The sequence below is a fragment of the Lepisosteus oculatus genome, chromosome 14 (genome assembly GCF_040954835.1).
Source record: "Lepisosteus oculatus isolate fLepOcu1 chromosome 14, fLepOcu1.hap2, whole genome shotgun sequence".
Classification (NCBI taxonomy): Eukaryota; Metazoa; Chordata; class Actinopteri; order Semionotiformes; family Lepisosteidae; genus Lepisosteus; species Lepisosteus oculatus.
In genome coordinates this window covers 35,878,873-35,895,551 of record NC_090709.1, presented here as the reverse complement: position 1 = coordinate 35,895,551, position 16,679 = coordinate 35,878,873, and the positions used below count along the sequence as shown (strand labels likewise).

The window sequence follows — 16,679 nt, the reverse complement described above, 5'->3', positions numbered from 1 at the left end:
AATCTGTGAATTGCAGTTGTGTAATCTGTTGTATCCCAATGTTAACCCCTATAAATTCCTGTCCTCCAACTCTTCTATCCCTCTTAACGAGCCTTTAACGAGCTCGCAGATTTCAATGCTGACAACACCGCTGTGTGCTGTACTGTTCGTGCATCGATCAATAAACCTTGATTGATTGAGTGTTGGTCCGACTGTCTTGAGGAACAGATTACAGAGACTGAGCTGCTGTGTGATGGATTAAATCTAATCTCCCTGAGAGAAAACAGTTCAATTACAGCACAGAGGATTTAAACAGACACAGATCTGTGTGCCACTGTGTTAGTAACGCAGTGCAGAGCGGAGCACAGTATGATTTTAATTCCTAACAGGACACAAGATGGTTGAATCTCTCAGTTTGGTGAGCAGTAAGATCAGTGACTCAGTAATACAGCATCAATCACACTCACTGTTGAGAGGGATGAAGTCTTTACTGTTCCTCCTCCTGACAGGCAGTCTGGGCTCCTCTGTCTCTTTCTCCAGCTCCTCTTCCCTCAGTGTCTTTCTCATCTTCTCCTTCAGCTCCTCTTCTCTCCTGCTCCACTCCTCCTCCAACCTCTGTCTGAGCTCCTCTTCTCTCTCTCTCTCCCTTCTTTCATACTTCTGGCTCAGCTCCTCCGTCTCTCTCTGTCTCTCCTCCTCCCTCTGTCTCAGCTTCTCTGTCTCTCTCTGTCTCTCCTCCTCCCTCTGTTTCAGCTCCTCCGTCTCTCTCTGTCTCTCCTCCAACCTCTGTCTCAGCTCCTCCGTCTCTCTCTGTCTCTCCTCCTCCCTCTGTCTCAGCTCCTCTGTCTCTCTCTGTCTCAGCTCCTCTGTCTCTCTCTGTCTCTCCTCCTCCCTCTGTCTCAGCTCCACCGTCTCTCTCTGTCTCTCCTCCAACCTCTGTCTCAGCTCCTCTATCTCTCTATTGTATGTCTCCAGTTCAGTGTACAGTTGTTCAATGTCAGTGGTGAAGTACTGCCCATAGTTTCCTGCCACCATGTCCTCGATCTTCTCCAGCAGCTCTGTGACCTGAGTGCGGTCGTCCCTGTTCTTGTTGTTGAGAACATGATACCTGTTCCCACACTTCTCCACCAGACACTGGAGCTCCTTCCCTCCTCTCTCAATGTGTTGCTCAATGGTTGTGTCTCCCAGTCTGTCCCCCCTGGTGAACAGCACTATTGTGTGTCTCCACACTCTCTCACTGAGGAGCTCCAGATGTTCCTTCACTGATCTCCAGTCTGTGTTTGAGTCCAGATTAATCACCAGGAGGAGAGTGTGGGGTCCTGGGGGACACAGAGACACACTGCACACAATCTCCTGTCTGATCTGCTGTGGATCATTCCTCATCAGCCACACATTCCAGCCTGGAGTGTTGACCACAGTGATCTGCCTCCCACCTACTTCACCCTGTCTCTTCACACACTCCTGAGGTTCTCCCTTAGTGTCAAACTCCTCTCTGCCCAGGATGGTGTTTCCTGCTGAGCTCTTCTCAGACCATCTCTGGCCCAGCAGCACGATCCTGATCTCTGAGAGACGCTGTGGTGCCTCATGGGAATCAGCCCGTCTCCTCCCTGTCAGAGAGAAAGATCACAGATTATTTACATCATAAAGTTCTCATCACAGATATTTTCACTCTTCATCCCATTTAAAATTTATGATAAAAACGTCTCTATATCTTTCCTATTATCCCTGCCCTGTGAGAGAGGAAAATCACAGATTATTGAGATTATATATCTGTGTATTCTCTGTGGTATACAAAAATGTTCTGTTAATGTTAATCAGACTGTATTCTTACAACATTCTTATTCTGTATTCTTACAATTTATATAATATATATATATATTTTTAACTGTTCTCTCAATAGTACATGTTTATTTTTCATAAGGATTTTTTTTCTTAGAAAAATTTTACCTCACTGAAAGGTCAGATTTCTCTCATCTGATAAACAACACAGACATTTTTCCATCGCCTTCCTTGCTCATCTTTACCAAGGGCGCCAATACTTCAGGAGGGCCCTGTAGAGTCCCACTAACACTCTGAGTGTCCAGTGGCAGTTCAGACACATATGGGACTCCTGTGTTCAGTATGAACCTTTATACCACCTTATTTTTAAATAAGTGTACCACACTGTTAGGCTGGAGGAATTGAGTCTCTTTCGTCTGAAGGGAGTGTCCCACACTGACAGGGTGAAGATAGTGAACCATATACTGTATATACAAAATATTCAACATCCTCAGTGGCAGTCAGTCATTAAAGACCAGTTAGATATTGACACCTCAGAGTTCCTCAGAATTAACACTGAAGCTCAAAGCAACACTAAGACTTAAAATCAGGAGTGGGAGGCTCTACTGTACACAGAGGGGGTGGGAGAGGGGAGCAAGCTGCCCAGCCCTGTTGTTGAAGATGATACCCTGGCTTCTCTCCAGACACAGCTGGATGAGCTCCTGCAGTCAGGACATGGGGCTCTACTGTACAGAGAGGGGTGGGCGAGGGGAACAAGCTGCCCAGTCAGGACAGGAGAAACAGCTGCACGAGAACCTGGAATCACTACTAATTATGGGCCAAACAAATTCCTCTGTTGTTCATCTGTACTGATTCCTCTCTGGTATTATCAGCTGTACAATAAACACGGCCCCTGAGCAACAAACAAGAAATGTTCATATCTGAGCGTGTCTGAGCATCATGAATACTAACAGTGTGAATCCAATACCATCAGCACACAGTCAGGTTTAACATTAATCATTTCACCTTAAATAAACACCTTATTAATATATTTAGTACATTCCAAACAGCTTGAGTTTACAGAACCGACCTCTGATCCCTGACAAGAGAAAGTGAAAGTAAAACAGTTCCTGTCTCTCTCCTAGTTCAGACCCCGTGTGTCTGACACACAGAACACACTCTCAGCAGACAGGAAGACACTTCTCCAGCTGCTGCTGTGCTCTGTGACAGAGAAGAGACCCTCAGTGACTCCCTTACCGACTCTCTGACAGGCAGAACAAGAGAAAACTCACCAGGGCTGAGCGCTGCCATCTCTCTCTCTCTCCTTCTCTTCCTGGTGATGTGAGGTGGCGGGTTTCCTGTCCTCGCTGTGACGCTGCTCTGGCGCCACCTAGTGGATTCATAAAGTTAATGACCACCTTAACAGGTTCATCAGTAAGAGCAAAATAAAACACCAGAATACCCAGATCAACTCTTACTAGCATCCTTGGACACTGGGGTCCACACCCCTACTCTCACACACAGTGTCCTGATCTGTACTGACCAGCAGTCGGGACACTGGGGTCCACACCCCTACTCTCACACACAGTGTCCTGATCTGTACTGACCAGCAGTCGGGACACTGGGGTCCACACCCGTCTGGATCAATGAAGTCAATGAGGCGCTGCAGTACTGCGCTGTCCCCGCCAGGGGGAGACAAGGCACCAGAAGTCAGAGGCCGGAGCTGAACTGCTTCAGGAGAGAGACAGATCGGGGAAACAGCAGGCCAGAGAGAGCAGGAGAGCAGACAGGAGTCAGACAGTAGATAACGGACCTGAGCAGCTCATCGGCTTGTTCCCCTCTCCCACCCCTCACTCACGATGAACGCAAGAAGGTTAAAAATAAAGACGACCGGCGACCTGACAGGCGTGTCCGTGGGAGTCTGCTTGAGCAACGCAGAAACACGTCCACGCCTGGGGCTCGCCTGCCATTCCCACACAAGAGAGCAACAGGAATCGGAAGTCCAGGGCTCCGTCTCTCGCCGGGGAGCGTGGGTGGTGTTGTTTTTGTGGGGGTGGGAGAATGGAGTGAAACACGCGTCGTTCCCCACCCACCCCACGATCATTTCACTCGCTGTCATCGACCGATCGATTATTCAACGAAACATCATGGAGAACCGTTCCAGTTCCTCACGGTGAAGGAAGAGTAGCACCACCTCCGCTCTCACTGAAATACTCTCCATCAATAAGACGCACAAGTCTCTCCGTCAATAAGATAGATAAATAAATAAGCCACGCAGGAAATCAATCAATAAACAAACAGAGCGATAAGGCGCCACGGGCGTCTCCGCCCACGAGTCCCGGACTCCCCTCTCCGGGCGGCAGCGGTCCGGGTCCGAGCTCGGGTTCGGGTCCGGCTGGCCGGTATGGGTATCGGTATCAGGCCGGACTCGAGGGCCTCTCCCGTCACGGTCGGACTCCACCCAGAAGGGGGGCGGGGGGGTCACAGGTCACAGGTGGGAGCTGCTGCTGAGGTACTGAGAGACGCCGACCAGGAGCAGCACCTCCCCTGTCTTCGTCGCCTCGGCCGCTGCCCCCTCTTCCTCCCCCCCCAGGAGGGGCGGTGGGGGTGAGTGGGGCAACAGCAGCCCCGGCCCTTCCTCCTGCCCCCCCTGCCCCTGCCCCTCGGGGGGGCAGCTGGCGGCGGGCAGCGCCAGTTCACACCCGGGATCCTCGGAGGCGTAGATCTGGAGACACAGCGCGGCCACCAGCAGCAGGAGCAGCCGCTGAGTGGAACCGCGGGGCTCGGCCGCCGGGGGGCGCTTCTGCACCTGGGGGAGAGAGAGGTCAGGGTCAGGGAGTCACGCTAGCTAGGGTTCGGGCTGCATGATATTAATAATAATAATACACTTCTATAGCTCTTTCCTGGACACTCCACTCAGAGCTCTTTACAGGTCATGGGGATCCCACTACCACCACCAGTGTGCAGCTCTTTACAGGTCCTGGGGATCCCACTACCGCCACCAGTGTGCAGCTCTTTACAGGTCATGGGGATCCCACTACCGCCACCAGTGTGCAGCTCTTTATAGGTCATGGGGATCCCACTACCGCCACCAGTGTGCAGCCCCACCTGGATGACGCCCCAGTCCTCTCCCCACACACCAGGTCTCAGTGGGGAGGAGAGCAGAGTGATGAAGCCAATTCATAGATGGGGATTATTAGGAGGCCATGATTGTTAATGACCACAGAGAGTCAGGACCTCGGTTTGACGTCTCATCTGCAGGACGGCGCCTGTTTACAGTCCAGTGTCCCCGTCACTATAATGGGGCATCAGGACCCACACAGCCTGCAGGGTGAGAGCGCCCCCTGCAGGCCCCACTCACACCTCTCCCAGCAGCAGCCTCAGTGTTTACCCAGGAGTCTCCCCTCCAGGTACTGGCCAGGCTCACACTGCTGGGCTCCAGTGGGGCTGTTTAAGTGTCACACTTCAAAAAGAGCATTGAAAAGCAGGCAGGAGACACACCTCCACCCACACACGGCACCACACAGTCGAGACGCGCCGAGCCGGAGTACAGCACGCGCAGGGACGGCCGGCACCCTCAGCGGTTGTGCGAATTTCCACCGATTCACTGCTGCCGCGTTTCAGAGAACTGTTTCAGAGAAAACAGGCCGCTGCTCCCCGGGAGGAACCAGCGATACTACTACTGATAACAATAGTATTACTACTAACACTACTAATACTACTATTACTAATGATTCTAATACTACTAATAATAACACTAACAATACTAAAACTACTGATAATGATAATACTACTGATAAGAATAGTACTACTACTAACACTAATACTACTACTGATAACAATAGTACTACTACTAACACTAATAATACTACTACTGCTAACAACAGTACTACTACTAACACTAATAATATTACTGATAACAATAGTACTACTACTAACACTAATACTACTACTGCTAACAATAGTACTACTACTAACACTAATACTACCCCTGATAACAGTACTACTGCTAACAATAGTACTACTACTAACACTAATACTACTACTGATAACACTAATAATACGACTGCTGCTACTACTGCTACTGCTACTACTACTATTACTAATAATACTAATACTAATAATACTACTGCTACTACTACCGACAACACTAATAATACTACTAATACTACTACTGATAATACTAATACTACTAATAATAACACTAACAATACGTATACTCTACTAATACTACTGATAACAATGATAATACTAGTAATAATACTAATACTAATAGTAATAACACTACTAATAATACTACTAATACTGGTAACAATCTCCTTCACACAAGAACTGCACACACGTTGTACAAATCAGCTGACTGGAGAGTAATTTCCGACGGTGATAAACACAAGGAATAGAACTGACCTTGTTGGTTTCTCTAAAAACACTACAAGTCCTGTCAAAGACAGGATATGCTCCACTAGAATTGTTGTCTCTGACCGGTGAGAAATTTTGTTTGTTGTGCGAAGGACTCAGCAAGAAGAGATGTGTCAATTCAGGTGCAGTTGTTTATCGTGAGGGAAAGCACAGATAATATGGGCTTTAATGAATTAACAGTGAAAGTGTAGGAGGGGGCCTCGTATGGACTGCGGTTGTGTCTAGTTTTTGTTATTTGCATTTAAAGATTTTGCTTGTCTTTTGCAAACAAAATCTAAGCTAAGACTTTTACATGAAACATAATGCAGGAGTAGCTGCAGCCTAGGTAGACGTGCCGAAAACCACGTTACGTCGTTATTATTTACTTTATTATTTATTATTTCTCACTGAACACTAGCGCCCCTCTATGATCACACACTCAACACACTACTGTCACACTGTGATCACACAGTGAACACACTCTGATCACACACTGAGCACTAGCGTCCCACTCTGATCACACACTGAGCACAGTACTGTCCTGCTGTAGTTACACACTGAACACAGTACTGTCCTACTGTGATTACTCACTGAACACACTACTGTGCCACTCTGATCACACATCGAACACTGTACTGTCCCACTGTGATCACACACCGAACACAGTCCTGTCCCACTGGGATCACACACCAAACACAGTACTGTGCCACTGGGATCACACACCGAACACAGTACTGTCTCACTGATGACACAATGAACACAGAACTGTGCCTCTCAGATGCCACACCGAACACAGAACTGTGCCTCTCAGATGCCACACTGAACACAGAACTGTGCCTCTCAGATGCCACACTGAACACAGTACTGTCGCACTGTGATGACACACTGAACACAGTACTGTCCCCCTCTGATGACACACTGAACACTAGCGTCCCACTCTGATCACAGTACTGTCCCACTGTGATGACACGCTAAACACAGTACTGTCCCCCGCTGAGGACACACCGAACACTGTACTGTCCCCCTGTGATCACACACTGAACACAGTTCATTCCCACTGTGTCTGTATGAACCCCTCTCTCTCAGTGCAGTGTTCATGTACTGGAGTGTCCAGTCAGTGTTCATGTACTGTAGTGTCCAGTCAGTGTGTCTGTATGAACCCCTCTCTCTCTCAGTGCAGTGTTCATGTACTGGAGTGTCCAGTCAGTGTGTCTGTATGAACCCCTCTCTCTCTCAGTGCAGTGTTCATGTACTGGAGTGTCCAGTCAGTGTGTGTGTATGAACCCCTCTCTCTCTCAGTGCAGTGTTCATGTACTGGAGTGTCCAGTCAGTGTGTGTGTACAAACCCCCCTCTCTCTCAGTGCAGTGTTCATGTACTGGAGTGTCCAGTCAGTGTTCATGTACTGTAGTGTCCAGTCAGTGTGTCTGTATGAACCCCTCTCTCTCTCAGTGCAGTGTTCATGTACTGGAGTGTCCAGTCAGTGTGACTGTATGAACCCCTCTCTCTCTCAGTGCAGTGTTCATGTACTGGAGTGTCCAGTCAGTGTGTGTGTATGAACCCCTCTCTCTCTCAGTGCAGTGTTCATGTACTGGAGTGTCCAGTCAGTGTGTGTGTATGAACCCCTCTCTCTCTCAGTGCAGTGTTCATGTACTGGAGTGTCCAGTCAGTGTGACTGTATGAACCCCTCTCTCTCTCAGTGCAGTGTTCATGTACTGGAGTGTCCAGTCAGTGTGTGTGTATGAACCCCTCTCTCTCTCAGTGCAGTGTTCATGTACTGGAGTGTCCAGTCAGTGTGTCTGTATGAACCCCTCTCTCTCTCAGTGCAGTGTTCATGTACTGGAGTGTCCAGTCAGTGTGTCTGTATGAACCCCTCTCTCTCTCAGTGCAGTGTTCATGTACTGGAGTGTCCAGTCAGTGTGTCTGTATGAACCCCTCTCTCTCTCAGTGCAGTGTTAATGTACTGGAGTGTCCAGTCAGTGTGTCTGTATGAACCCCTCTCTCTCTCAGTGCAGTGTTCATGTACTGGAGTGTCCAGTCAGTGTGTCTGTATGAACCCCTCTCTCTCAGTGCAGTGTTCATGTACTGGAGTGTCCAGTCAGTGTGTCTGTATGAACCCCTCTCTCTCTCAGTGCAGTGTTCATGTACTGGAGTGTCCAGTCAGTGTGTGTATGAACCCCTCTCTCTCTCAGTGCAGTGTTAATGTACTGGAGTGTCCAGTCAGTGTGTCTGTATGAACCCCTCTCTCTCTCAGTGCAGTGTTCATGTACTGGAGTGTCCAGTCAGTGTGTCTGTATGAACCCCTCTCTCTCAGTGCAGTGTTCATGTACTGGAGTGTCCAGTCAGTGTGTGTGTATGAACCCCTCTCTCTCTCAGTGCAGTGTTCATGTACTGGAGTGTCCAGTCAGTGTGTGTGTATGAACCCCTCTCTCTCTCAGTGCAGTGTTCATGTACTGGAGTGTCCAGTCAGTGTGTGTGTATGAACCCCCCTCTCTCTCTCTGTGTGTTTCTCGCGAGACTGAGTGAGTGAGTGGGCGGAGCTTCGGTGGGTTTGATCGTGTGGCGGTGTTTTCTTCACTGGGTTTGTGTTTTTCTGTCTTTTTTGGGGAAAAGCGGGGTTTATTTTCTCATCATGGCCGGTTCTGGAGGCTCTGATCCTCCAGACCTCTCCTTTGAGAAACTAACTCGTCGCCATGGTGTGAAAATCTCCCCTGCGGAGTTCTGTCCGCTTGAGAGGTGCGTTCTTGCGGTCGGGGAGGTCGTGGGCTGCAGGAACATCAGGTCCGCTTCCCGCATGAGTGGAGGTATAGTCATTTTCTTGCAGTCTACCGATTTGGCAAACACCCTGGTGGAGAAGGGAGTTGTCCTGGACGGCACCTTCACCCCGGTACTGCCTCTCGCGGCCCCGGCTCGAAGGATCACCCTCTCCAACGTGCCTCCGTTCATGAGGAACGAGCTGCTGGAGAGGGAACTGTCCCGATACGGACAGGTGGTCTCTCCGATCAGGAGGGTCCCTCTGGGCTGCAGGGCTCCGCAGCTGAAGCACGTCGTCTCTTTCCGGAGACAGGTCTACGTCATCCTAAAAAACCCCACGGAAGAGATCAATGTGGCCCTTAAATTTCGTATTGACAGCTGCGACTATGTTGTATTCGTGACTTCGGAATCGATGAAGTGCTTCAGGTGCGGGAGCGAGGGGCATGTGGTGAAGAACTGCCCGGAGGTGGAGGAAGAGACAGGCAGGGAGCCTCAGCCCCAGGGCGCACAGGAGGCTAGCCGACAGCGTCAGGCAGCGGGGAGCGGAGCAGCGCAGGGAGGCAGCGGGGAGTCAGAGCCCACGGCCGGGGTGCAGGAGAGGAGATCGCTGGAGGGAGCAGGTGAGCCCGAGCCGGTGGCGTCCCAGTCAGGAGAGCAGATAGTAAAGAGTGGACCACCGCAGCCCTCAGAAGAGCAGGGAGCCCCCCACACCGGAGAGCAAGAGATGAGCGCTGGCGGAGAGATGAGCGCTGCTCAGGAGAGTCAGGGAGAGAGAGAGCAGGTAGTGACACCGACAGGGGAAAACGCGTCTCAAGCGCCAGCGAAAATTGTAGACACGGTGTGGGGAGGAAATGAGTTATCATCTGAAAAAATAGATGATGGTTTTAAGACGCCGCGGAGAAAGCGCACGAAAAAATCTGTGCAGAGTGCGGTGCAGAAGAAGCGCAGCACAGAGAGCTCGGTGGAGGGCGGCTCTGTCGCCGGCCCGGGGGCCGCGAGTGACTCCGACACCGGGAGAGTGAGGACGCGCTGGAGTGTCCTCGCCGCCACCGCCGCCGCCGCCCGGAGCTCCTCGGAGTCCGGGAGCGACGACGAGGGCGGCTTCACCGACTCCTCTCTCGCCTCGGGCTCCTCGGCCCGGCGGAGCTGCAGAGGAGGCTACAGTTTCCAGAGCATTAGGGAGTTCTTAGAGAAGACTAAAGGTAAGAGGGGAACTGTGGTCGAGGACTTTTTTCCCGACACCGAGCTCTTTGTCCTCTCCGCGACGCGCCATCTGAAGAGGGGCTCGGGTGCGAATGACTTCAGCGATCAGGAGAGATGGCGCCTGAAGAGCCTTTTAGGTAAGATCAAGGCAGGACCGCGGAACGCACCTCAGCACGAATGAGTCCTGTCTCTCACGTCACATTACTATCCGTCTGCGTGCTACATGTCTGTTCGTGTTTTATGTTTTTTCTTTTTTTCTTTTCCGCAAACATGGGCGACATAAGGATAGGGAGTTTGAACACCAATGGGTGCAGGAGGGCTTTGAAGCGAGCTGCGGTGTTGGAGATTATCAAAGAAAAGAGCCTGCAGGTGACTTTCCTGCAGGAGACCCACACCGACAGCTCCAACATTGTCGCCTGGCAGCGGGAGTGGCAGGGGGACATCGTGTACAGTCACGGGTCCCCTGTGAGCGCGGGGGTTGCGGTGCTGTTCTCTGTGGGGTTCAAGCCCCTCTCTATCGCCGTCCAGGAGGTGGTGAAGGGTCGCCTGCTACTCGTGCGAGTAGTTATCGGAAAGAAAACCTTTGTTTTTATTAACGTTTATGGTCCCACCGACGGCGGGGAGAGGGTCACCCTCTTCAGGGAGCTTGAGACTGCACTGGCGACCTGCCAGCCTGAAGAGCTGGTCTTCCTGGGGGGTGATTTCAACTGCACAGAGAACAGCACACTGGACAGGAATCATGCAGAGCCACATGGCCCGTCGGCCAGGGAGTTGCGCAGGATCCTCGTCAAGTCTGACCTCACTGACATCTGGAGGAGATGTCATGGGGACACGAGGCAGTACACCTGGGCCCAGGTCAGGGGGAATACCCTCTCTCTGGCCAGGCTAGACCGACTTTACTGCCGTAAACATCATTACAGCATCGTCAAGCAGTGCTCCATCTGTCCAGTGGGCCTGTCGGACCACTGTCTCACTGTCTGCACAGTCGCTGTGCCATCAGTGAGGTCCCGCAGTGCCTACTGGCACTTTGATACTCAGCTGCTTGACGATGCTCACTTCTGCGACTGCCTCGTGTTCTTCTGGCAGCAGTGGAGGAGTCAGAAAGCCCACTTTGTCTCCCTGAGGCAGTGGTGGGATATTGGCAAGGTGCAGATTCGCCAGTTCTGCCAGCAGTACACTGGAAGTGTCACGAGAGGTATCCGTGAGTCCATGAAGGCTCTGGAGAGAGACATTCTGGAGCTCCACCAGGCTCTGGAGTGTCGTGCAGACAGGAGGCTAATTGATGACCTCCACACCCAAAAAGAATCACTCATTGGCCTTCTGGACACAAAAGTACAAGGAGCTCTAATAAATTCTAGGGTTCAGAGTGCATCACAGGTAGACGCCCCGACTCGCTATTTCTTCGGCCTAGAGAAGAAACCGGGCCAGAGCCGGCAGATCCACTGCCTGCGCTCGGAGACAGGGCAGGAGCTGCACGAGGCCGGGCAGATCCAGGAGAGGACCGTGCAGTTCTATAAAGCGCTCTTCTCCAGCGAGGCTAGTGAGGACTCGGTCCGCACACGCAGGTTCCTTGAAGACCTTCCACAGGTCCCCGAAGAGGAAAGGGCAGGGCTGGAGAGGCCTCTCTCCTTGGAGGAGCTCTCCACCGCACTCAGTGGCTTGAGCAATGGCAAGACCCCTGGTCTCGATGGCCTGCCAGCCGAATTCTATCGTGCCTTCTGGGCTGTGCTGGGTCCTGACCTGCTCGATGTATATTTGGAAAGTCTGGAGCAGGGGGATCTGCCACTGAGTTGCAGGAGAGCTGTTGTCACCCTGCTGCCCAAGAAAGGGGACCTGTGTGACATTAAGAACTGGAGACCTGTTGCCCTGCTGTGTGTGGATTATAAAATCCTGTCCAAGGCTCTGGCCAACAGGCTGAAGGTGGTGCTGGGGTCTGTGGTGCACTCCGACCAATCGTACTGCGTGCCCGGAAGGTCAATCTTTGATAACATATTTCTGATTCGAGATGTTTTGGCCACCTCCAGACTATTGGGTTTAGACACTGGTCTCATTTCGTTAGACCAGGAAAAGGCCTTCGATAGGGTTGAACATCAGTATTTGTGGAGGACCATGAGGTCGTTCGGGTTCAGCCCTGTCTTTGTTGCCATGATTCAGGTGCTGTACAGTGACATCTTCAGTGTGCTAAAGGTCAACGGAGGGCTGAGTGCTCCGTTTCCAGTGCGGAGGGGAGTCAGGCAGGGCTGTGCACTCTCAGGAATGCTCTACTCCCTTGCCATCGAGCCTCTGCTACATCAGCTGCGCCGGGTCATCAGGGGCCTGTCCATCCCGGGCTGCCCCGACTCCACTGTCAAGATCTCGGCGTACGCTGATGACATCATGGTCGTGGTCAGTGGAGAACAGGATGTCAGGGCGCTACAGACAACTTTAAGTGATTTCCAGCGGCTATCATCAGCCAAAGTGAACTGGGCCAAGAGTAGCGCCCTACTCCTGGGGGAGTGGAGCGAGATGGGTCCCCCAGCCTTGCCAGAGAGGCTCAGCTGGACCAGAGGGGGACTCAAATACCTGGGGGTGCACCTGGGGGATGAGGCCAGCGTGAAAAAGAACTGGGAGGGGCTCCTTGAAAAAGTGAAAGGTCGTCTGGACCGCTGGCGCTGGCTGCTCCCCCAGATCTCCTACAGAGGCCGGGTTCTGATTGTCAACACCCTGGTGGCTTCGATGTTGTGGCATCGCTTGGTGTGTCTGGAGCCACCAGCCGGACTGGTCGAGGAGCTGCAGGCCACGCTCCTCGACTTCTTCTGGGACGGACTGCACTGGCTGCGGAGGGGCGTCCTCTATTTGCCCAGAGAGGACGGAGGGCAAGGACTTATCGACATCCGGAGCCGAGTGGACGCCTTTCGCCTGCAGGCAGTGCAGAAGCTGCTGTTCGGCCCGGCCTCGCTGTCCTGGAGGGAGCTGACCTTCACCCTGCTGCGTCGAGCAGGACACCTCGGGCTCGACTGTGTGCTCTTCCTAATGGACACCAGCAGGGTTGACCTGTCTCCACTGCCGCCTTTCCAGCGCAGTCTCCTGGAGGCCTGGCGGCATCTGCGCGTGCAGAGGGAAGAGGAGCGGCCCAGTCTATACTGGACACTCAGGGAACCATTAATACACAATCTACGAATGGACATAGAACCGGGCCGCTCCTTGGACTTTACCAGCAGACTGGTCCACGCCAACATTACACAGCTCCACCACCTGCTGGACGTGGATCAGGGCTGCTGGCGCAGCGTGGAGTGGGCGTGTGACGCGCTGGGACTACACTCGCGGCGGTGTGTAGACAGGTTTCTCAGTCAGCTTCGCTCTGCTCTGCCTCTCCAGGAGATGCTGCTGATCCAGGGTCTGTTTGAGGATCATCGCATTCCAACCACACAGCCTCCTTTCCCTGGTCTGCTAGTGTCTCCTGCGCTCAGTCCCGGACCGATGGGATCTCTCCTTGAGCCCCTTGCCTCAGAGGAGAGGTCTCTAGCTGGTGTTGGGGGGAAATGTCTGTACAGACTAGTCGTAACATCTAGGCACCAGGCCCAGCTGTCCGCGCTCCCTGACACTCCCTGGAGGGCTCGTCTGGGAGTGCCGGATGACGTCCGGCCTGCCTGGGGTAGCCTCTACAGATTTCCCCTCAACAAGAGGGCTGGTGATCTGCAGTGGAGGGTCCTGCACACCATCCTGGGGGTCAACTCGTTTGTGTCGGTTCTGGACCCGGCGGTGTCTGACGCCTGTCCCTTCTGCGCTCAGAGGGAGACGGTGTTCCACTGCTACAGCGCCTGCCCCCGCCTGTCGCCCATGTTTGCCGTACTGATCCGGCTCTTCACCAACCTTGGCCTGGCCTTCAACAATGTTATCTTCGTGTTTGGGGTAGGTCATACAAAAAAACGGAAAACTCAGAACCTCCTCGCTAATTTTTTGCTGGGCCAGGCCAAACTCACCATCTACAGGACTCGGAAAAATAAGATCTCTGGTTCCGGGTCTGTAGACTTGGTGAGGATGTTCGAAGGGTTGGTGAAGAGCAGGATATCTTTAGAATTTTTGTTTTACAAATCGCATAATGACCTCAGAACATTCGAAAAGTTTTGGTGTTTTGGAAATGTCCTGTGCAGTATCATAAATAATGAAAGAGTTTTATTTTTTTTATTCCAATTATGATTTTTATTTATTTTTATTTTTTTATTTTTTTTTCCTCTTAATTCTTAAAATAGAGTTTTAAGACCCTTGATTAATACTTTTGTTTTTTTTCTGTCAAATAAAGTTTGATTGAACTCTCTCTCAGTGCAGTGTTCATGTACTGGAGTGTCCAGTCAGTGTGTCTGTATGAACCCCTCTCTCTCTCAGTGTTAATATGAGATGTGTCTCTCTCCAGCTACACCTCTCTGATCTCCATGGCGTGCCAGATCTCCTCGGGATGAAGTTCCTGGCCTCCCTGAACTTTGTGCACCGGGACCTGGCGACCCGGAACTGCCTGGTGGGGGAGGGCGGCGCCATCAAGATCGCCGACTTCGGCATGAGCCGCAACCTGTACGCCGGCGACTACTACCGCATCCAGGGCCGCGCGGTGCTGCCCATCTGCTGGATGGCCTGGGAGTGCATCCTCATGGTACGTCTCCCGTCGGGGTCCCCCACGCCACCGGACTGGGGTCACTGCTGCTGGGGTGACCTCCTGCTACAGCATCGCCTGAGAATTAGGGGTACCCTCCGATGTGGGGGCGTTCGGGGGTGACCCTGTGCATCTGTGTGTGTGTGGGCGTTCAGTGTGACCCTGTGTGTCTGTGTGTGTGTGGGGGTGTTGGGGGTGACTCAGTGTGTCTGTGTGTGTGTGGGGGTGACCCTGAGTGTCTGTCTGTGTGTGGGTGCGTTCAGGGCGACCCTGTGTGTCTCTGTGTGGGGGTGTTGGGGGTGACCCCGTGTGTCTGTGTCCCCAGGGGAAGTTCACCACGGCCAGCGATGTGTGGGCGTTCGGGGTGACCCTCTGGGAGATGCTGAGGCTGTGTAAGGAGCAGCCCTACGCCTCCATGACAGACGAGCTGGTGATCGAGAACGCTGGAGAGTTCTTCAGAGACCAGGGCAAGCAGGTAACAGCCACACCTGGCCAGGAGTACCTGTATCTGTCTCTCTCTCTCCTGTTCAAGGTGCTTTATTAGCATGACCGATGGGTACAATCAGTGTTGCCAAAGCAAATAAAAATAATAAAATTAACATGGAACAAAACAAAAAATAGAAGTAAAATTAAATCTACAGACATATTACAGATATTTACAACAAAGACATATTATAAAATATTGACATATACTGTTGGCGGCTGGTGCATTATTGGGAGACAGACTCACTGTTCCTCAGGCTGTGACAGGAGATCACATACTGGGCTGCCAGATCAACTGAGTTCCCTCCTCCCTCTCCCAGTAGGATTGGGACCCGTTGTGACTCTGGCAGGTGTGGGAACTCTGGGATTAGATTTCTGAATTTCGGGAAGAATGTTTCTCTAATCCCAGAGTATCTGTCACAGTGCAGTAGGAAGTGCACCTCTGTCTCTATTTCTCCCTGCTGGCAGTGGGAGCACAGCCTGTCCTCTCTGGGCAGCCAGGTCTGCCTGTGTCGTCCAGTTTCTATGGCCAGGTTGTGGTCACTGAGCCTGTACTTCGTCAGGGTCTGTTTCTGTTTGTTATTTTTTATTTTGGTCAAATATTCAGCTAGTGTGTATTGTCTGTTTAGGGTTCTGTAGCATTCCAGTTTATGTTGTTTGTGTGTGTGTCCCAGTGTGTGAGATATAGCTGTTTGATCTGTGCTGTTATGTGCTTGAGTCTGGGTTGTGGTGCTCTAGCAGTGCTGTCCTGAGGCTGGTTAGTGTCGGTGTGGCTCAGATTGGTGAGCCTCAGGACTAGCTGGCTCTGTTTTGGGCTCAGCTCTTGGCTCAGCAGGGCTTTGTGGTGGTAGGAATTTTGGTCGCTGTTTTTTAGGTGTAGCCAATACTTTAATATTCTTTTCTGTATGTTTATCAATAGTGGGTACTGGCCTAATTCGGCCCTGCACCCATTGTTAGGAGTTTTTCTCTGCACACGGAGGATGATTCTACAGATCTCCATGTGCAGAGTTTCTGTGGGGTGTTTGTCCCATTGGGTGTACTCCTGGTCTGTGAGGGGACCCCACACTTCACTGCCATATAGGGCAATGGGTTGGATTACACTTTCAAATATTTGGAGCCAGATTCTTGTTGGTGGGTTGATGTTGAAGAGCCTCCTTATTGCGTAGAAAGCCCTGAGTGCCTTCTCCCTCAGTGCCTTCACTGCCAGGTCAAAACTCCCGGAAGAGCTGATGGTGAGACCGAGATATGTGTAGCTGGATGTGTGCTCCAATGTGTTGTTGTTCAGTGTGAATTTGTACCTGTTTCCCTGAGGTCTGGCTTTCTTCTGGAAAACCATAACTCTGGTCTTGTCCAGATTGACTGTCAGTGCCCAGGTCTGACAGTACTGCTCCAGCAGTGCCAGGTTCTGCTGCAGCCCCTGTTCTGTGGGCGACAGCAGGACCAGGTCATCTGCGTAGAGGAGGAACTTGATTTCTGTGT

At 51.8% G+C, this 16,679-nt stretch overlaps 1 protein-coding gene across 1 annotated transcript; it reads right to left on the bottom strand.

Moving 5' to 3' along the window:
* Nucleotides 1–432: 432 nt before the first annotated feature.
* On the bottom strand, nucleotides 433–3,048 carry LOC107076184 (GTPase IMAP family member 9-like). Its single transcript, XM_015339671.2, has 2 exons — nucleotides 3,030–3,048; nucleotides 433–1,586 (listed from the first exon to the last, which is right to left on the bottom strand). Exons 1-2 carry the CDS (start codon nucleotides 3,046–3,048, stop codon nucleotides 433–435), a joined length of 1,173 nt encoding a protein of 390 aa, XP_015195157.2.
* Nucleotides 3,049–16,679: the final 13,631 nt, after the last annotated feature.